General features: G+C 44.7%; 1 protein-coding gene across 1 annotated transcript in view; it reads right to left on the minus strand.

Annotated features, from left to right (window-relative positions):
* Positions 1-22,091, minus strand: part of LOC136578941 (pyrimidine-specific ribonucleoside hydrolase RihA-like) — a 42,768-nt gene that overhangs the window by 14,231 nt on the left and 6,446 nt on the right. The window contains exon 2 of the mRNA XM_066579151.1: positions 19,955-20,142. Within this exon, the coding sequence (XP_066435248.1) occupies positions 19,955-20,142 (188 nt within the window). The remainder of the gene's footprint in view (positions 1-19,954; positions 20,143-22,091) is intronic.

Consider the following 22,091-nt stretch of genomic DNA (forward strand, 5'->3'; position numbering starts at 1 on the left):
TCGACGCAACCTTCATGCGCTCAGCACAGTCCTTCATCTGCATGTGGAAATGCTTTGACTTAAAAAGCATTGCCATTGCCCACAGCCATCGCGTTGGACGCAAGCATTCAGAGCCTCCTCTAACGCGATAAACAAACGCATGTGGAAAAGGGGCCGAAGACCCCACTTTTTCTCCTCTGAATTGCATTAATTCCTGAAAAAAAACTGTGGGGTCAAAATACTCCTCAGTGAATATATTAAGGGGTGCAGTTTTTAAAATGGGATCATTTATGAGGGTATCTATCATTCTGACACTTATGAGCCTTTGCAATCTTGTCTTGGTGCAGGAAAACAAAATGGTTTCTCAAAATGTTGATAAGTAATGTTAAATTTGTCTCCTAAATGGTTAAAAAAAACACAGTTTTTCAAATATGCACCCAGAATAAAGTAAACAGATGGAAACATATATCTTAGCAAAGATTTGAACAGTATGTTTGCACATATTTGAGGTGTTACAGTTAAAAATGTAAAAAAAATGAATTTTTTTCCAAAAGTTTACCAATTTTGACAATTTTAATAAATATTCACAAATTCCAATTGGTCTATTTTTACCACCTAAATGAAGTACAAACGGTGAAAAAACATTTCAGAATCACTTGGATATGCAAAACCTTTACAGAGTTATTCTATGTTAAAGTAACACGTCAGATTTCCAAAATTTGGCTCCGTCACTAAGGTGCAAACAGGCTTCATCACTAAGGGGTTAAAGGGGTTGTCCCGCGGCAGCAAGTGGGTCTATACACTTCTGTATGGCCATATTAATGCACTTTGTAATATACATTGTGCATTAATTATGAGCCATACAGAAGTTATAAAAAGTTTTTTACTTACCTGCTCCGTTGCTAGCGTCCTCGTCTCCATGGTGCCGACTAATTTTCGCCCTCCGATGGCCAAATTAGCCGCGCTTGCGCAGTCCAGGTCTTCTCCTGTTCTCTATGGGGCTCCGTGTAGCTCCGTGTAGCTCCGCCCCGTCACGTGCCGATTCCAGCCAATCAGGAGGCTGGAATCGGCAATGGACCGCACAGAAGAGCTGCGGTCCACGGAGGCAGAGGATCCCGGCGGCCATCTTCACAGGTAAGTATAGAAGTCACCGGAGCGCGGGGATTAAGGTAAGCGCTCCGGTGAGCTTTCTGTACGTCCCTGCATCGGGGTTGTCTCGCGCCGAATGGGGGGGGGGGTTGAAAAAAAAAAAACCCGTTTCGGCGCGGGACAACCCCTTTAAGGACTTTATAGTGATCAGGTCTGTTTCACTGGATTGACACATAGTAATGATATTCAAAAAGGGGTCAAAAAGTGAACCTGCAAAATATAGGCGGGTAAGGCTTACTTCTATTGTGGGTAAAATGTTTGATGCGTTTCTAAGAGATGCTATCAGGAGTGCCTCAAGGAAAATAGCTGTATAACTCCATATCAGCATGGGTTTATGAGAGATCGCTCCTGTCAAACCAACTTGATCAGCTTCTACGAGGAAGTAAGTTCTAGACTGGACCAAGGAGTCACTGGATCTTGTGTATCTGGACTTTTCCAAAGCGTTTGATACTATGCCGCATAAAGGGTTGGTATATAAAATGAGAATGCTTGGTCTGGGCGAGAATGTGTGTAAGTAACTGGTCAGTGATAGAAGGCAGAGGGGGGTTACAAATGGTACATACTCTGATTATGTCTCTGTTACTAGTGGGGTACCACATGGGTTAGAATTGAAGGGGTCACCATTACTAGTGGGGTACCACAATATTGTACCCTATTTTTTTAATAGATTTATTAATGACCTGGTAGAAGGCTTGTGCAGTAAAATATCTATATTTGTGGATTATACAAAACTATGTAAAGAAATTAACACGAGAGGACAGAATGAGGTTACAAATGGATCTGGATAAGTTGGGGGCAGAAAAGTGGCAAATGAGATTTAATACTGATCAATGTAAGGTTATGCACATGGGCAGGTGGAATGCATGACACCATTACACACTAAATTGGAAACTGTAGTGGCCCGGCACACTTGTCCTGTCTCACCTGTCTGTATGCTGGCCATGGATACAGAAGGTGCCATCTGTGGGAGGACCCTGTGTCTCCCCTTCTGCTCTAAGCATAGAGCTCAGCCCTGATGCTAGCTGGTCTCTCATTGGCTGACAGTCAGGTTTAATCTTACTGGTGCAGAGCCTAAGGGCGGGAAGCAAAGACACATGTCCCTATGCAAGAGTGCGGGAAGAGAGAGAGGATATAAAAGGAAGTGACACAGAGCCGTTAGGCAGACTCAGCTAGGAGTGAGTCAAGAGAGGTTTCAGTTCTGCATTGGTGAGGAGGAGTAGTTCAGCAGCAATCGTTTTCCCAAGGTAGAGTGTGGTGATCAACCCACTCCCTTGTCATCCAGCAGCAGAGAACACAGAAGATCCTTTCAGAGGTCCATCTTCATCTCACAATAAGTTATTGCTACCCAGTGAATCCCAAAGTCAGGATTAGCCATACAGCCACTTGTCCCTCTGCTTCATAAAATCCTACAGTCAAATCTAACTAAATTGTCTCATCTGAATTCACTAGTGGGGAAATTGTGTAGGAAATCAATCTCAAAGAAAATAAGAGAGCTTTGAAGTCAGAGTACCATCAATTCTACATCACTGTATCTTGCTTGTTTGTTACTGCATTCTTGAATATCTGCTCTAAATACATCTTCAGGGAATTGTAAAGTTAACCCATTGTTGTAAAATACCAAAAAATAGTAAATCTGCTCACTCTCAGATTACGAATAATCTCCGTTATTTCTGTGACATCATTCGGAGCGTCCAACTAGAGTGTGGCGTCACTGTGACAAAGTCTAGGCCTCCGACCATATCTACAGTAAGTTCATTTGGGGCGTTACAAAACCACTGGGCAAAACTGACATGGAAAAGGTCTTAGGGATTTTAGTTAACTGTAAGCTTAACTGCAGCAACCAGTGTCAGGCAGCTGCTGATAAGGCAAATAGGATAATGGGTTGCATCAAAAGGGTCTAGGGGCGCACGACGGGAACATTGTTCTTTCTCATTACAGATCACTGGTCAGACCACACATGGAATGTTATTTAGGGTTTTGGCCACCTGTACTCAAGAAGGACATATCAGAGCTTTAGCAGGTAGAAAGACAGTCAAATAAGGAATAAATGGAATGGATTGACTACAATAACCAGAGAGGTTATCAAAATTGGGGTTATTCAATTTAGAAAAAAGACGGCTGAGGGGCAACCTAATAACTACATATTTAAATATATCAGGGGACAATACAGAGATCTCTTCCATCATCTATTAATACCCAGAAATGTGACTGTAACAAGGGGGCACCCTCTACTCCTAGAGGAAAGAAGGTTTCTACACTGACATTAAAAGGAGTTCTTTACAGTAAGAGCAGTGAGACTATGGAACTCTCTGCCTGAGGATGTGTTGATGGCGAAGTCGATAAAAGAGTACAAGAGGGATCTGGACATTCGTGCTGCAGTGTGTAAAACTTAAAAACAAGACCCCCGCCCCACTCTCAAAGATGTTAGAGTTGCATTTTGTTCCATTTTGCGTCACTTAGAATTTTTTTCTAGGTTTTTCACTACAGTGATGAATAAATAAGAGCAAAAAGAAAAACCGGGTATGTCATTAAGGGGTTTAAGTCATTATAGCCAGTGAAATCCATGGGCTGATTCAGACAGTTTAACAAACATATATATGCAAGTCACTCCTTTACTCTGTAGGAAAGCATGCCAGTAAAACCCCAGAAGGAAATCCTTTTCTCAGAGAAATTTGTACCTTCCTACCATTTCTTCTCCTTTTGTCCACAGCTATCCTGTATATTTTAGACTTTTAGCTAAATATTTAATTACAGTGTTCCAAGAAAGTTTGCAAAAAGTTACAGTGCATTTAAGGTCTACACAGTACAAGTGTCTTTTTCAAACTTATTTTTATATTTACTCTCGTACATGCATAACTGTACACTTAAGGAAAGAAATACTTGACCTATATTTTAATTTAGGGGCAGTAAAGGATCAGAAAAACTGGCAGGGTTTCAAGAGAAAAAGCAGAAAGAAAAAAACCTCCCCTGGATGAAGCAGCTGCAATTACTGTACTCAGAATGTCTGCCTTAAATATACCGTATCTCTCTTTAGCACATATTTATAAGAATAAGAATAAGGTTGACCACCCCCTAGTTCCAAGTCAGTGGAAACCTCCAATTCTCTACAGTATAAACTATGAACAATACAGTATAGAGGCCAATTTCTCCATGTCTACTACATACAACCAATTTCAGATCTCTAATGGACCTTTCACAGGATCAGGATTTTCCACATTTCGCACTGCAAGCCATGGTAAATCCCACCCAAAATCTGCATGGCCCCATGCAGATTTTGATGCAGAATGTGCAGCATTAGAGGAGATGGCCCACAGCCGAGGAGACAGTGGGGTAGAGAAAGACTTTGTCACGGGGCTCTTCCATCTCCTCCCCTGAGGGTGGCTGGAGACCTGACCTCGTTACTACTGGAGGATACCATAGGGATAGTAACCGGGGGTCACCTGTAGTCCAATTGTCACATGTGACGCCACTGTTCCTTCTCTAGGGATGGATCTTGCAGATAAATAAAAAATAGTCCACCACCAGAAGAGTATATTTTGGAACTAAACTGGGAACGGTCAATCTTGTCCATTTGCTTTCAATAAAGTCAATAACAGTTGCAGAAATCACAGGTTACATGAATTACATCTTGTTGGAGCTCACGGGGTATTTGTACAATCCACAGTCCAAGTTATCTGCAAGTGCCTTCACTCCCGGTACTCACTTTCTCCACAGGCAAAACTTTCAAACTTTCTCTCTCCTCCGCTATGAAACAGTTCCTTTTTCTCAGCAATAGTACCGAGGATTCCAGGGTCAGATGGGCCCAGGCTGAGCATCAAGCCATCGCTCAGCCTCTTCCATGCTCCACACACAGACTGATCTCTGTAGCGTCTCGATGGCTGGTTAACAGATCCTCATTCAACTCCCCAGACTGACTTATACCTCTGCATTTAATTCTGCAAACACATATATCATGCAACATCACGTGCTCACAATTGACACACACAAAACGATACATTTTCCAGACAGGACAGAACATACCACACAGAAACCCTTTCAGTCCTGCAGCCATCCAATACAAATAAATCAAATGCACAGCACAAACAAGACATTGACATCAGACAAATATGGAACATTCTGGAGAGGACCGCATTAACTCTGGGCCACTACAAATGAAAATGGCTTTTATCAGTCTGCAATTCTGCACCAAAATCTGCAGTTAGACACAGATTTTGCTGCAGAATCCCACAGCAGCATATTCCGTTGCTTCCCAGTGGAAAGATTCCACTTGTGAAAGGACCCTTAGAGACCTCTTGCCAGAATACATGACCTACTGGATAATACAATCCAATCAGATACACTTATAGCAGTTCTCCATCCTACCTGACCAAGTTTAAATGCTTGTGCATCCTTGCTTTCTATCTTTCAATCAATGCCAGTCAGCTACTGCAAAGGTAAATAAAGTCTTGGGGTGCATTAAAAGAGGTATAGGGGTAAGGGATGAGAACATTATTCTTCCTCTATATAAGGCACTTGTCAAAATCTTGGAGGAGTTTTGCTCCTACTATATTAAACTTTATAAGATACAGGTCCAAGCCACACAAACAGAGGGTAACATGCAAAAAAGACATTACTGACTATTTAGAAATCAACTCTCCTAACCCAATTCCACCAGAAGAAACAGAGGCCCTCGAATGGAACTTCTCAGAGGAGGAATTAAAGCAGGTCCTACAGACATTAAAAATGGGAAGGAACCCGGGGCCAGACAGTTTGACACCCTAGATCAGTGATGGCGAACCTTTTACAAACCGAGTGCCCAAACTGCAACCCAAAACCCACTTATTTATCGCACAGTGCCAACATGTCAGAGGGCAGAGGTTATCACAACATATGATTTTACCCCCCGTCGTGCTAAAAAGGACAGGGCCGCTTCAAAAAAAAGGCAGCGTGCAGATTTCGACTGCTTTTTGGATGCATAAATTCTGCGAATGTCCTCAGCGGACATTTCTGTGGAAAATTCTGCAGCATTTATGCATCCAAAAAGCAGTCAAAATCTGCACCCGGTCTATTTTGAAACAGCCCTGCCCATTTCTGCTACATGTAAACATACTGCAGCAGTAATAGTGACCCCCTAGTGGCCCCAGCGATAATAGTGATCCCCCCAGCAGCCCCAGTTTTATAGTGACACCCCACAGTGGCCCCCAGTATAACAGTGACATCTCACAGCGGCCCTCATTTCTTATAGTGACACCCCACAGCGGCCCCCAGTATAATAGTGACATCCCACAGCAGCCCCCCATGTAATAGTGACATCCCACAGCAGCCCCCAGTATAATAGTGACATCCCACAGCAGCCCAAGTATAATAGTGACATCCCACAGCGGACCAAGTATAATAGTGACACCACACAGTGGCCCCCAGTATAATAGTGACATCCCACAGCAGCCCCCAGTATAATAGTGACATCCCACAGCAGCCCCCAGTATAATAGTGACATCCCACAGCGGCCCAAGTATAATAGGGACATCCCACAGCAGCCCAAGTATAATAGTAACATCCCACAGCGGATAAAGTATAATAGTGACATCCCAAAGCAGCCCCCAGTATAATAGTGACACCTCACAGCAGCCTCAGTAGTAATAGTCACACCCCGCAGCGGCTCCCAATATAATAGTGACACCCCACATCGTTCCCCAGTGTAATAGTGACATCCCACAGCAGCCCCCAGTATAATAGTGACATCCCACAGCAGCCCCCAGTATAATAGTGACATCCCACAGCGGCCCCAGTATAATAGTGACATCCCACAGGGGCCCCAGTAAAATAGTGTAACCCCACTCAGCGGCCCCCTGTGTAATAGTGACATCCCACAGCGGCCCTCATTTTTTATAGTGACACTCCACAGTGGCCCCCAGTATAATAGTGACATCCCACAGCAGCTCCCAGTATATTAGTGACATCCCACAGCGGCCCAAGTATAAAAGTGCATTCCATAGCGGACCCAGTATAATAGTGACACCCCAGAGTGGCCCCCAGTGTAGTAGTGACATCCCACAACGGCCCACAGTATAATAGTGACACCACACAGCAGCCCCCAGTATAATAGTGACATCCCACAGCAGCCCCCAGTATAATAGTGACATCCCACAGCTGCCCCCAGTATAATAGTGACATCCAACAGCGGCCCAAGTATAATAGTGACATCCCACAGCGGACCAAGTATAATAGAGACATCCCACAGCGGCCCACAGTATAATAGTGACACCACACAGCAGCCCCCAGTATAAGTGTGACACCCCACAGCAGCCCCCAGTATAATAGTGACACCCCACAGCAGCCTCAGTAGTAATAGTCACACCCCGCAGCGGCCCCCAATATAATAGTGACACCCCACAGCAGCCCCCAAATATAATAGTGACACCCCACAGCGGCCCCCAGTATAATAGTGACATCCCATAGCGGCCCCCAGTATAATATTGACATCCCATAGCGGCCCCAGTATAATAGTGATATCCCACAGTGGCCCCAGTATAATAGTGACATCCCACAGCGGTCCCAGTATAATAGTGACATCCAACAGCGGCCCAAGTATAATAGTGACATCCCACAGCGGACCAAGTATAATAGAGACATCCCACAGCGGCCCACAGTATAATAGTGACACCACACAGCAGCCCCCAGTATAAGTGTGACACCCCACAGCAGCCCCCAGAATAATAGTGACATCCCACAGCGGCCCAGTATAATAGTGACACCTCACAGTGGCCCCCTGTGTAATAGTGACATCCCACAGCGACCCCAGTATAATAGGGACACCCCACAGCGGCCCAAGTGTAATAGTGAAAACCCACAGCGGCCCCAGTTTAATAGTGACATCCCACAGCGGCCCCAGTTTAATAGTGACATCCCACAGCGGCCTCAGTATAATAGTGACATCCCACAGTATAATAGTGACACCACACAGCATCCCCCAGTATAAGTGTGACACCCCACAGGAGCCCCCTGTATAATAGTGACACCCCACAGCAGCCTCAGTAGTAATAGTCACACCCCGCAGCGGTCCGTAGTATAATAGTGACACCCCACAGCGGCCCCCAGTATAATAGTGACCTCCCAAAGCAGCCCCCAGTATAATAGTGACATCCCACAGCGGCCCCAGTATAATAGTGACATCCCACAGCAGCCCCCTGTGTAATAGTGACATCCCACAGCGGCCCCAGTATAATAGGGACACCCCATAGCGGCCCCAGTGTAATAGTGACATCCCACAGCGGCCCCAGTTTAATAGTGACACCCCATAGCGCCCCTCAGTGTAATAGTGACACCCCATAGCGGCCCCCAGTGTAATAGTGATATCCCACACAGGCCCCAGTGTAATAGTGACACCCCACAACGGCCCCCAGTAGTAATAGTGACACCCTACAGCGGCCCCAGTGTAACAGTGACACCCCACAGTGGCCCCCAGTAAAATAGTGACACCTCACAGCAGCCCCCAGTAGTAATAGTGACACCGCTCAGCGGCCCCCAATATAATAGTGACACCTCACAGCGGCCCCCAGTAGTAACAGTGACACCCCACAGCGGACCCTATTGTAATAGTGATACCCCACAGTGGACCCCAGTGTAATAGTGACATCCCACAGAAGTGCCCAGTATAATAGTGACATCCCACTGCGGCCCCCAGTAGTAATAGTGACAGCCCGCAGCGTTTCCTTAGTGTAATAGTTACACCCCACAGCATACCCCAATGTAATAGTGACAACTCACAGCGTTCCCCAGGGTAATAGTGACACCCCACAGCAGTCCTGTGGGAATAGTAGTGACACCCCGCAGTGGCCCCCAGTGTAATAGTGACACCCCACAGCAGCCCTGTGGGAATAGTAGTGACACCCCGCAGTGGCCCCCAGTGTAATAGTGACAGCCCACAGCATTTCCTTAGTGTGATAGTTACACCCCACAGCATACCCCAGTGTAATAGTGACAACTCACAGCGTTCCCCAGGGTAATAGTGACACCCCACAGCAGCCCTGTAGGAATAGTAGTGACACCCCGCAGTGGCCCCCAGTGTAATAGTGACACCCCACAGCATACCCCAGTGTAAGTTATACCCCACAGCCAACCCCAGTGTAATAGTGACACCCTATAGCAGTGATGGCGAACCTTTTAAAAACTGAGTGCCCAAATTGCAACCAAAAACCCACATATTTATCGCAAAGTGCAAACATGTCAGGGGGCGGGGCTTATCACGACATATGATTTTCACCTCCGTCGTTCTTAAAAGGACAAGGCTGTTTTAAAATGGAGCGGGTGCAGATTTTGACTGCTTTTGGATGTGGAAATGCTGTGGAATTTGCCACAGAAATTTCCACTGAGGACGTTCTGCAACATTTCCACCTCATGTAAACATATCCCAGCATTGATAGTGACCCCCCAAAGCGCCCCCAGCAGTAATATTGACCCGCCAGAGTGGCCCCAGCAGTTAGAGTGACCCTATAGAGCATCCCAAGCAGTAATAGTGACACCCAGAGAGGCTTTAACAGTTATAGTGACCCCCCACAGCGGCGCCAGTGGTATTAGTGGCCCCCAGTGGTAATAGTGACATCCCACAGTGGCCCCCCAGTGGTAATAGTGACATCCCACAGTGGCCCCCCAGTGGTAATAGTGACATCCCACAGTGGTCCCCCAGTAGTAATAGTGACATCCCACAGTGGCCCCCAGTGGTAATAGTGACATCCCACAGTGGCCCCCCAGTGGTAATAGTGACATCCCACAGTGGCCCCCCAGTGGTAATAGTGACATCCCACAGTGGCCCCCCAGTGGTAATAGTGACATCCCACAGTGGCCCCCCAGTGGTAATAGTGACATCCCACAATGGCCCCCCAGTGGTAATAGTGACATCCCACAGTGGCCCCTCAGTGGTAATAGTGACATCCCCCAGTGGCCCCTCAGTGGTAATAGTGACATCCCACAGTGGCCCCCCAGTAGTATTAGTGACATCCAACAGTGGCCCCCCAGTAGTAATAGTGACATTCCACAGTGGCCCCCCAGTAGTAATAGTGACATCCCACAGTGTCCCCCCAGTAGTAATAGTGACATCCCACAGTGGCACTCTAGTAGTAATAGTGACATTCCACAGTGGCCCCCTAGTAGTAATAGTGACATCCCACAGTGGTCCCCCAGTGGTAATAGTGACATCCCACAGTGGCCCCAGTAGTAATAGTGACATCCCACATAAGCCCAGTAGTAATAGTGACATCCCACAGCAGCCACAGCAGTAATAGTGACACCCCAGAGTGGTCCCCAGTAGTAATGGTGACAGCCCACAGCGTCCCCATTAGTAATAGTGACATCCCACAGTGGTTTCCAGTAGTAATGGTGACACCCCACAGCGTCCCCATTAGTAATAGTGACATCCCACAGTAGCCAGTAATAATAATGACATCCCACAGTGGCTCCCAGTAGTAATAGTGATACCCCACAGTGGCCGCAGTAGTAATTGCGACATCCCACAGTGGCCCCTGTAGTAGTAGCACCTCACCCCCCGAGACCCATATTCCCCACCACCACCACCACCTCCTCTGCTCGGCGCTGCTGCCACTGATCCCAGGTGTACACTGTGACGTGCTGCAGGACGCCTCCTTCCCTCCCCTGCTCTCGTGGAACCAAGTAGGAGATGTCAGGGGAGGGGGAGGAGGATCCCGGCTGCACACTGACATCAGCGCTGCTGAGTGAATACCGGCAGGGGAGCTGCGGCACCCCTGCCAGTATTCACTAATGTGGTGAGCGGCCGATGGCGGCGCGTGCCAGCAGGGAAGGCTCTGACTGCCGCCTCTGGCACGCGTGCCATAGGTTTGACACCACTGCCCTAGATTCTACAAAACATTTGGAGAAGGTCCATCGGCCATGCAATTAACACATTTAATGCGGTCTCTAGGGGCTGCCCCCTCCCCACAAAGGCATTACAGGCACACATAATTGTGATCCCCAAGCCGCGTAAAGACCCTTTATGATGTGGTAGCTATCGCCCTATCTCATTAATTAATAATGATATTAAATTATTTTCTAAAATAATAGCAACTAGACTCAACGCACATATGCCCCAGCTTATTAACAAGGAATAGGTTGGATTTGTCCCTGGAAGAGAGGATAGGGACAACACCATCAGGACAATGTCATTGGCTACAAGGTTCCATAAGCTAGGAGATCCACTATGCCTAATCTCAATTGATGCAAAAAAGGCATTTGATAGGGTCAGGTTGGACTTCATGGAGGCGACATTGTGAAAAATAGACCTGGGACCCAGATTGATTGCTTGGATTATGGCATTGCCCCTCGGCGCAGATACGGGTAAATGGGCAACTACCCTTTCAAATTAAAAAGGGGATGCGACAAGGCTGTCCCCTCTACCCCTACCTATTGGTGATGGAGTCTCTGACAAATGCCATCAGGAACAACCCCTCCATCAGAGGGATCCATATTAACAACCAGATCTACAAATGCACAGACGATATGCTGCTTTACATCACATTCCCAAGAGTGATGTCCTGTGCTCCAACAGGAATTCTCTAGATATAATAGGATCAGTAATTTCCAAATTTAATATTCAAAAATCTGAAATATTAAGTACCGTATATACTTGAGTATTAGCCAACCCGAGTATAAGCCGAGGCACCTAATTTTACCACAAAAAAATGGGAAAATTAGGTGCCTCGCATATAAGCCTAGGGTGGGAAATGCGTGGTCCGTGCACCATTCCTTTCAAAGGGTCCATGGCTGCTGCCGGTGGCCCCATTAAAAAGCAATGCACTGCCGGCACCCCTGCAGCGGCGGAGAGGTGAGTATATATATTTTTTTATTTTTTTACACATGCTACGGATGATTTTAAGGGAAGGGCTTATAATTAAAGCCCTTCCCTGAAAACACTGCAGGGATTGCCGACAGACCATTGATTTCAATAGGGCTCCTGGCAGCCGTGGCCCCATTGAAAGCAATCGGAGACACTCGAGACTCAAGTATAAGCCAAGGGGGACCTTTTCAGCATAAAAAATGTTCTGAGAAAGTTGGCTTATACTCGAGTATATACGGTATATCCATCCTGGTGGGAAAGTAGAACACCTCTGGGAACTCTTCCCCTTCAAGTGGAAGAAATCTTCCATAAAATATCTGGGAATCCAACTTCCAGCCAATCCAAGATAAACCTTAAAATTAAACTACACTCCCTTCATCTCGCTATTAAAGACAGAACTAAAGAAATGACAGAACCTACCACTTTCGTGGTTTAGCAGGATCAATGTGCTGAAAATGGATATGTTACCAAAAATTTTATATATTTTCCAGACAATTCCCTGGGACATACCTAGACACTATTTTACAAAGTTTAGGAAATCAATGTCTAGATTCATCTGGCACAACGCCCCACAGCGTGCCAGCTATAAAACCCTAACAAGGCATAAATCTGAGTGCGCTTCTGCTGGATGAGCGGGCGAGGAACTCGGACCCCAGCTGGACTGGGAGAAGGCCCTGGGGCGACCTGTTTCCCAAAAGCTCTGGTCTAAATCTTATGCCCTGTTGCATAAAATGAGTATATCAGATTACAGGAACTCAACTTCAAAATAATTTTCCAGTGGTATAGAACCCCGGTCAAATTGCATAAAATACACCCCTCAATCTCTGAACAGTGTGTCTCAGACAGGGGCTCTGTGCTGCACATATGATGGGAGTACCCTCTCATTGCTCCCATTTGGCAGGATGTTTCCGGACTATATTGAACCATTTGTGCATCCTCATTGCAGTTCACATCGGAGTTGGCGCTTTTGTCTATTCCCCCAGCCTCAATCTCTCAGCTCAAAAAGGGTCTGCACAGACACTTTATTATGGCCATGCAACAGATTATCCCCAGGTATTGGAGACAGAGTGTTGCAATCCCGAGAGTAGTGTGGCTGGAGGCCATGAACTCCTTGAAATATATGGAGGGGCTTAGATGTAACAACATGGAAGCAGAATACTTAAAATTCTACGCCACTTGGGCCGTTTAGATAGAGTTCTGAGACTCTCCTTCTCTCACATCTTGGCTAAAGAGTGGATTGATACCTTGAGAGATCTCAGGTGATTGGGTATAAAAAATTAGGAGAAATCCCATGAATGAGTTTGGTTTATGGACCCATGGCATTCTCCTTCCCAAACCCCTCCAAATGTCCCCTCTTCATGCTTTCTCTCTTTCTAGTTTTTTTGGCTTTCCTTCCTATACATATACATATACTGATATTTAGAACTGGACTAAATAGGAGAAGAAGAGAGGAGTGACGCTTAATGGGCTTTTTCTGGGGAGCTCCTACAGCAGCACGACCGGGGGAGACCCAATAGAGGAGGAGTCATTGGGCGAGAAACAGGAAATGTTTATTCTTTTTATATACAAGCAAAAACAGTAAGTCTAGAAATGTTAAATATGTCTGTGGATAATGTCTCTGTATTTGCAAACTGTTCAACAGTTAATATCCTATTTTCAAATGCTGTAAGTAATTTAATTAAATAAAAGTTCAATAAAATCCTTTTAAAAATAAGGCACTTGTCAGGCCCCACATGGAATACTGTGTACAACTCTGGTCACCGCTGCTCAGGAAAGATGTTACAGTGCTTGAGGGGGTTCAAAGAAGGGCAACTAAACTAATACATGGAATGACGGGACTGGAATACCCAGAGAGGCATCAAAATTGGGATTATTCATCCTTAAAAAAAGATGGTTAAGTGGCGATCAGATAACAATGTATAAATACATGAGGGAACGATACAAGGATCTCTCCCATGATCTGTTTATACCCAGGACTATGACGGTAACAAGAGGGCATCTGCTACGATTAGAGGAACAAAGGTTACATCACCAACACAGAAGGGGGTTCTTTACTGTAAGAGCAGTGAGACTGTGGAACTCTCTGCCTGAGGATGTGGTGACGGCAAAATCGTTAGAGGAGTTTAAGAGGGACTAGATGTCTTTTTAGAGCGCTATGACATTACAAAATATAGACAATAAAAAAACAGAAGGGTTGTTGATCCAGGGATCTTTGGACTGCCGGACTTGAAGTCAGGTAGGAACGTTTCAAATGTTGATCCAGGGATCATTCTGACTGCCATATGGAGTCGGGAAGGAATTGGCTTCTGCTTCATTGTTTTCTTTTTGCCTTCCTCTGGATCAACATGAGGGGGTGGAAATAGGCTGAACTGGATGGACATTTGTCTGTTTTTCAGCCTAACATACTATGTTACTCATAACACCTATCATCTCTCATTTACAGGTACCTGGTTTCACCGGTATAACGGCAGGAATTCCACCCCAACCCAGTGTGTGACACCACCAGCCTCTTGACTGCGCTGACAACCATTTACAGGGACCAGTACACTGTCAGGCTTACAGTTGATATCATTGATCCTTAGGATAAGGGTGCTTTTAGATGTACCAATTATCGTTCAAATGAGCAAAAGTGAAGGATAGTCGAATTATCCGGTGTGAATACGAGCCAATGACTGAACGACGTATGAGAATCATTTGCTTTTCATTCATTATTCATTTTATGTAGCGTAAAAATCATTGTTGGCTCGTTTGCTTATTGTTCAGTTTAAACTGCAATCGTTCAGTCCCTCTCATTTACTTATATAGAGACTGAACAATTCTGAATGATTCTCCTTGAATAAGCTAACGATGCATGTGATGTCACTCGCTTGTTCAAACAAGAATCGGCGTGTCTTAAAGGACCCTAAGGGCTCTTACCCACTTACGTTTTTTAACGCTGCGATATCGGTAAGTTTTTTAATGCAATTGTCAATGGGACTTTCTAATGTTAAAAACGCATCGCACAGAAATCTCAAAGCACAAACTTGTGATGCGTTTTTACAATTAGAAAGTCCCATTGACAATCGCGTTAAAAAAATTAAAGGGGTTGTCCCGCGCCGAAACGTTTTTTGTTTTTTTTTTAACCCCCCCCCCCCCCGTTCGGCGTGAGACAACCCCGATGCAGGGGTTAAAAAAACAAACCGGAGAGTGCTTACCTGAATCCCAGCGGTCCGGCGTCTTCATACTCACCTGCTGAAGATGGCCGCCGGGGTCTGCTCCCTCCGTGGACCGCAGCTCTTCTGTGCGGTCCATTGCCGATTCCAGCCTCCTGATTGGCTGGAATCGGCACGTGACGGGGCGGAGCTACACGGAGCCGGCATTCTGCACGAGCGGCCCCATTGAAGACAGCAGAAGACCCGGACTGCGCAAGCGCGGCTAATTTGGCCATCGGAGGCCGAAAATTAGTCGGCACCATGGAGACGAGGACGCCAGCAACGGAGCAGGTAAGTATAAAACTTTTGATAACTTCTGTATGGCTCATAATTAATGCACAATGTACATTACAAAGTGCATTAATATGGCCATACAGAAGTGTATAGACCCACTTGCTGCCGCGGGACAACCCCTTTAAGTGATACGCTACATTAAAAAAGCCGAGTGTGTGGGAGCCCTAATACTGATGAGCACTGTTATCTCGTTACATGAAAATGTAATTAAAAAATTTTAAAAATTGGGTTGAATAATATTCTTCTATAGCCACATGGCAAGAAACAACTAGGCATGGCATGTCATATGAAACTTTTTCATCTTTGCCTAATTTTACTTGCCCATTTTATAACTGTTAGCCCAAAATAACCTAAAATGGTCAGACAGTTAGTTCGCGACTTTTTCTTCATAAATTATGCCCTTGCTTGTAATGCCAAATAACACTGGACCCGATCTAAACAAAGTCGATACACTGTTTACATTGTGCGCTTTTGAGTGGAGGTGTGAGTTGTTCACTTGTTGTAGTACAAGCTGTGGATGCCTTTTAAGTGTTTAGTTTATAGAGATGCACAAAGGAGGTGTATAAAAAAGGAAGCAAAGTGCCCAAAAAAAAAGGAAATAAATGTGTAGGAACAGACTCACCTGGTATAGTGGAGTCACCCCTGCATGTGCGAGGTGCACCACACAAGACAGCTTGGATAGTTTTTTGTAAGAAACCTCCATAGGTAGCAGAGGATCCTCGTCCAATGTGGATATTCACCATAGAGAGCAACTTTTCTACACCAGTATTTTGGCATAGAATATGTAGTAAATCTCCCCCTATTTGTAAAAAACACATGCTTATGTTTAATTCTGCACTGACTTTAGCACAAGAACTGAGATCTTCAAAGTTTGTCCTTAAAAGTCTTTCACTTTCTTGACTATAAGCGGTGAGTCAGTGCTCGTGCAGTTGTTTGAAAGGCTCTTGGCCGGTGTTGAAGGGCCATAAGTAGAATACATAAAAAACAAAAGGGGCAAACAGCTGCAGGACAATCCTCCAAAGATGTTACTATGTAGTGTGTTGTATCTAGTGTTGACATGGTGAAGGAACACTTAGCTAACTTAAATGAATTCAAGTATCAAGGTCCAGATGACATCCTAGGATACTAAAGGAAGCAGCAGAGGGAGTTGCTGAACCACTCGCCGTAATCTTTGTAAATTTATGGAGAACAGAAAAAGTCCCAGAAGATTGGAGAAGGGCAAATGTTGTCCCTACTTTCAAAAAAGGGAAGAAGGTAGATCCAGGAAACTACAGGCCTGTGAGCCTGACTTCTATACCGGGAAGGATCTTTGAACAAATTATTAAGCAGCATGTATGTAGGTGCTTGGTTGAGAATGGAGTAATTAACCAGAGCCAGCATGGATTTGTAATAAACAAGCCATTCAAGACTTATCTAATCTCCTTCTATGACAAATCACTGACTGGATTGATCAGGGAAATGCAGAGGATATAGTATATCTTGACCTTAGTAAAGCATTTGACAAAGTATCTCATACTATCCTTATTGAAAAAAATGACCAAATATGGGATTGACAAGGCAACTGTTAGGTGGATTCACAACTGGCTGATTGATCATATCATACTTAAAGAGTGATCATAAAGGGCTCCACATCCAATTGAAAGAATGTCTCAAGTGGGGACCACAAGGCTCTGTCCTAGGCTCGGTGTTGTCCAACATTTTTATAAATGATCTGGAGGAAGTAATTGAGGGGAAACTGATCAAATTTGCTGACGACACAAAGATAGGAGGGATAGCTAACACTAGAGAAGAGAGAGAGAATTAAAAAAGATATAGACAAGCTTGAACAGAGCCCAGCGACTAACAGATTGGTATTTATTTAACAAGGAGAAATGCAAGGTCCTACATCTGGGCAAGAAAAATGAAAAAACGCACAGACAGAATGGGGGAAATGGGCTAAGCAGCAGCACATGTGAAAAAGACTAATTTTAAGTGTATACTAATAGATCATAGGCTGAACATGAGTCAACAATGCGATGCAACTACAAAAAATGCAAACAATTCTGGGATGTATTAGGAGAAGCACAGAATCTAGATTCCTTACTCAGACCTCACCTGGAATACTGTGTCCAGTTCTGGGCACCCCAATGTAAACAAAAACAGACAAACTGGAGCAAGTTCAGTGAAGAGATACCAAAATGGTGAGTGGCTTGCAAATCATGTCCTATGAGGAATGGTTAAAGGATCTGGGAATGTTTAGCTTGCAAAAAAGAAGGCAGAGGGGAGACTTAATATAGTGGTCTACAAATATCTGAAGGGCTGTCACAGTGCCGAGGGATCAGCCCTATTCTCATCTGCACAAGGAAATACTAGAAGCAATGGGATGAAACTGAAAGGGAGGAGACACAGATTAGAAAACCTTTTCACAGTGAGTAGATGATCAATGAGTGGAACAGGTTGATAGATGGTGAACTCACTCCATCAATGGAAGTGTTCAAACAGAGGCTGGACAAATATCTGTCTGGGATGATTTAGTGAATCCTGCACTGAGCAGGGGGTTGGACCAGATGACCCAGGAGGTCCCTTCCAGCCCTACCATTCCATGATTCTACGATCTTATGATGAAGGAGATATTGAAGTCATTCATATAGTTGCTTGTCGCTCTAATGCTTTTGGAATGACAACCTACCGGGATTAGGGCCCCTGCCTTCTCATAAACCAATTTGATTAAAGCTTTTGGGTATCCTTTCTGAATAAACCTGTTCTATAAAATAGTTGATTGTGCTTTAAAACTTGAATTATTCCTGCAATTTCTCCACACCCTTTAGAATTGCCTTTAGGGATATTGCACTTGCTGAACCCCATGCCCACACTCGCACAGATACGGTGCACGTCACTTCCGTCCGTTTTGATGCATCTTTTCTCCCACCAAAAGTTTCAACAAAGGCCATACTGCTTCTGCTATATATACACCTCTTGCCCGGACATCCACAGTTACTACTTGAAAAAGGGGGGGGATAGCTTACGTAACTGTAACCCCCGAAACACATTGCAGAATACCCCTTGATTTTAATTTACCATTTTTATTTATCCATTTTTATTTTATGTTTATTTTGTACATTCTTAGGTCATTATTTTATTGTGTTTTTATTGGTCCAACCTCCAATAAATACGCTATAAGCAATTCACCACTTGAATTGTCAGTTTCAGTTACTGCGAATCCCCTTATTTAGATAACTGCGATTCTGGACACAGGCAGAGGGAGCGGGGCTAGAGGTTTTCTCATAGTGACTCTTTTCTGGCCAAGAGAGGTTGCGGGGCAAGTGGGATTCACCTGCTAGCCCCACCCTTTCTATTTGCTAGAGAAGAATGCCCCGATCTCAGGAAAGCCCTGGGAAAGTCTTCTAGCACTGCCCCCTATCTCTCCAAATATGGGGAGATATGTGGGAGATCCCCTGCAGCTCTGCCCCCTCTCTCTCCTTGCTATGGAAGATTCCAAGGCTGTTTCATGATCTTATCCAATTAATTTCAATGGGGCCCCGACACCATTGAAAACAATGGGTGATATCGCAGTTTTTTTTGTATTGCAGCGAGGTTTGAGTGAACACATCGTAAGTGAGAATGAAACCATTGAAAATCATTGGTTTCATAATCATGCGTTTTCACTCACTCTCGCATCACTAGAAAACTTATCGCCAGTGTGTAAGAGCCCTTATAAGGCCATCCATGCTCCTCTGGGAAATATGCATTTAGATATTACAAGGGTTGGGCACTTTAGTGTTACATTTCAGCAATGCATTTTTCGCATCAACAGATGACATTTACAAATGTACTTTTTGATAATCTTTTGTCTTGTTCTGATGAACTTGTAAAACCTGTCTGACCCTGTCATTAAATGGCTTCACATGACCTGAAGCATCTCCACAGAAGGCGCCTCCATTGTCCCTGCGCTAGTTTCCTTTACATAGTGTGCTAATATGTAGGAGCCTGAGTGAAGTTTTTGGTCAGCAGGAACTACTTTTTTTATATTCAGCTCTTGGGACTAAAGTGGCCAACCCCTTTGACAGACCTAAGGGTCCTTTTACATGGGCCAATAATCGTTCAAATTCCCACGATCCAGCGAGAATCGGAACAATTGTCGTTTAGTGTAAATGCATGCGGCGGCTGAACAGCGAACGATAATTTGTTTGCTTATCCTTTATCATTTAGCTTCTGCATGCAAAAAAAGATGAATGCCGATCGGCCCGTGTAAGCAGGCAGTCGTTACTCTATGAACGACTGTTTACTGTGAATGAGGGCGGGCCACTCTGTCTGCATTCTCTGAAGCACAAGAACGATCATCGCTGGGACGACTTTAAGACACTCTGCCCCCGTGTAAAAAGTTTTTGGGTCAGTCCCACTTTTGCACTATCACTATATTGAACTTGAGGAACACAATTTCATATGAATATTGCACATTTAAAGCAAAACAGGTTAAAGAGTCAAGCATTATATATAAACAGACATAAAAAATTAGACCACTGTGACCACTACTTACATCAAGGCGGTCACATAATTTAAGAACACGCAGGACATTTCTGCAAACATTTTCCAAGTCAGTGTTTCCCCCAACACATGTGATTCCTAAAATTTCAACATCAGGACATGCAATTGCCATCATTATGGCCTGGGCGTCATCAGTGCCGCAGTCCACATCAATAAGAAGCAACTTCTTCTGGGCTTTTCCTGGAAAAAAAAACAAAACAGTAGCTTTCATTAACAAAATGCGGAAAAAAGGGGCCATAACCGTCACTGCGCAAATTCCACACATACATCAGCAGTGATAATGTCCTTATAGCAATCACCAAAAACAAAAATCTATAACACATATCTACTTCTAAACAAAAGGATAAAAGTAGCAGAACAAAAGAAAAAAATAAATAAATCTCCGGTCTAGACATTTCTTATATCAATCCAAAGTAACCAAACAGTCATCAGGTAACAGGACTATTTAACTCTTTCACAACTGCCATACATATATATCATATATGTATATATATGCATGATGGGAGTTTATGGAATAGCCTCACACTGAGCCCTCTATATACCTGGCGGGTGTCAGCTTTTTTCAACAGCTAATAGCGACTACCAATGACCACAATCGGACTACTTCTGATTGAGGCCGTTTAACTGTTTATGCAGCTAGCCAAAGGGGGAGGACTTCCTCTAGCATCCCACTGGCCCTCTCACGATGCAATCACAGGGTGCTGATGGGCTGGCATGGCAGTCCAGGAATTGTAACTGGGCTTAATAAGCAACACTGAAAAGTACTGCAATACTGAAGTATATATGCAGTACAGATAGTCCCCGACCTGCGAACATTCAAGTTACAAACAATCTGTCCTGTACAGTATGATGTAATGCTATGGCGCTGTTATCGGACCACACCGCTACCGATCTGATGACCTCATTGCCAGGTGCCAAATTGGTAGATATGGAAGCCCGTGATGAGGAGATTTTGCTAGCATTATCTCTCAATAGCATGAAATCACTCCATGTTATGTCAAGACACCTCCATGAGAATCAATGAATTCTACTTTATTGTGAACATTGCCAATTCTTATACAAGAAGAAGAAGGCGTATCCAAATGTTGCCTGTACAAAGATTAGTGTTAGGTAGCTTACTGTTACAAAGGTGAAACTACTTAGGACTTATTGACATCTACCAAATAGTCTCAAAGCTCAGACACACAAAATTACCCAAGTCAGTATATTGCTGGTGCATTAGACAATAGTTATGCAATAATTGTGTGTCTTCTCTGTTAACATAGCTTAATTTGTCTGTTGACTTCTTATCTTAAAATCATAGTTCCTGACACTACAAAGCATAGGTTTTAGTCTTCTATTTAAAGGGGTTGTCTCGCGGCAGCAAGTGGGGTTATACACTTCTGTATGGCCATATTAATGCACTTTGTAATGTACATTGTGCATTAAATATGAGCCATACAGAAGTTATTCACTTACTTGCTCCGTTGCTGGCGTCCCCGTCTCCATGGCTCCGTCTAATTCTGATGTCTTCTTGCTTTTTTAGACGCGCTTGCGCTGTGTGGTCTTCTCCCCTTCTCCTCGGTCCAGGCACGAGCCGTGTTCTGGCTCCGCCCCTTCTACGCATCATCGCGTAGCTCCGTCCCGTCACGTGTGCCGATTCCAGCCAATCAGGAGGCTGGAATCGGCAATGGACCGCACAGAGCCGGCGGCCATCTTGGTGAAGGAAGAAGGAAGACGTCACAGAGCGGGGATTTGGGTAAGTAATATGTTGGTTTTTTTTTTAACACATCCCTTGGGGTTGTCGTGCGCCGAACGGGGGGCCTATGGAAAAAAAAAAAACCATTTCGGCGCGAGACAACCCCTTTAAGGGTCAATAGTCCAATACAAGGCAAGAAACATACACTTATTGCATTCTGAAACTTAACACTTTATATTCCATGACAGCACTATATCATACTGTGCAGGGACCGGACAGGCTTCTATCAAGCCTGTCCGATCAGATCGCGGGACGCTGTGCGGTTGCTAGGCAGCCAGTGGCCTTCTGAAAGGCCCCAGGGCTGCCTATGCAGAGCGCCTATCAAGCAGTGCACTTGATAGGTGCTCTGCATAGGCAGCCCTGGGGCCTTTCAAAAGGTCCCCAGCTGCCT

This window comes from Eleutherodactylus coqui, chromosome 9 (assembly GCF_035609145.1).
Source record: "Eleutherodactylus coqui strain aEleCoq1 chromosome 9, aEleCoq1.hap1, whole genome shotgun sequence".
Lineage (NCBI taxonomy): Eukaryota > Metazoa > Chordata > Amphibia > Anura > Eleutherodactylidae > Eleutherodactylus > Eleutherodactylus coqui.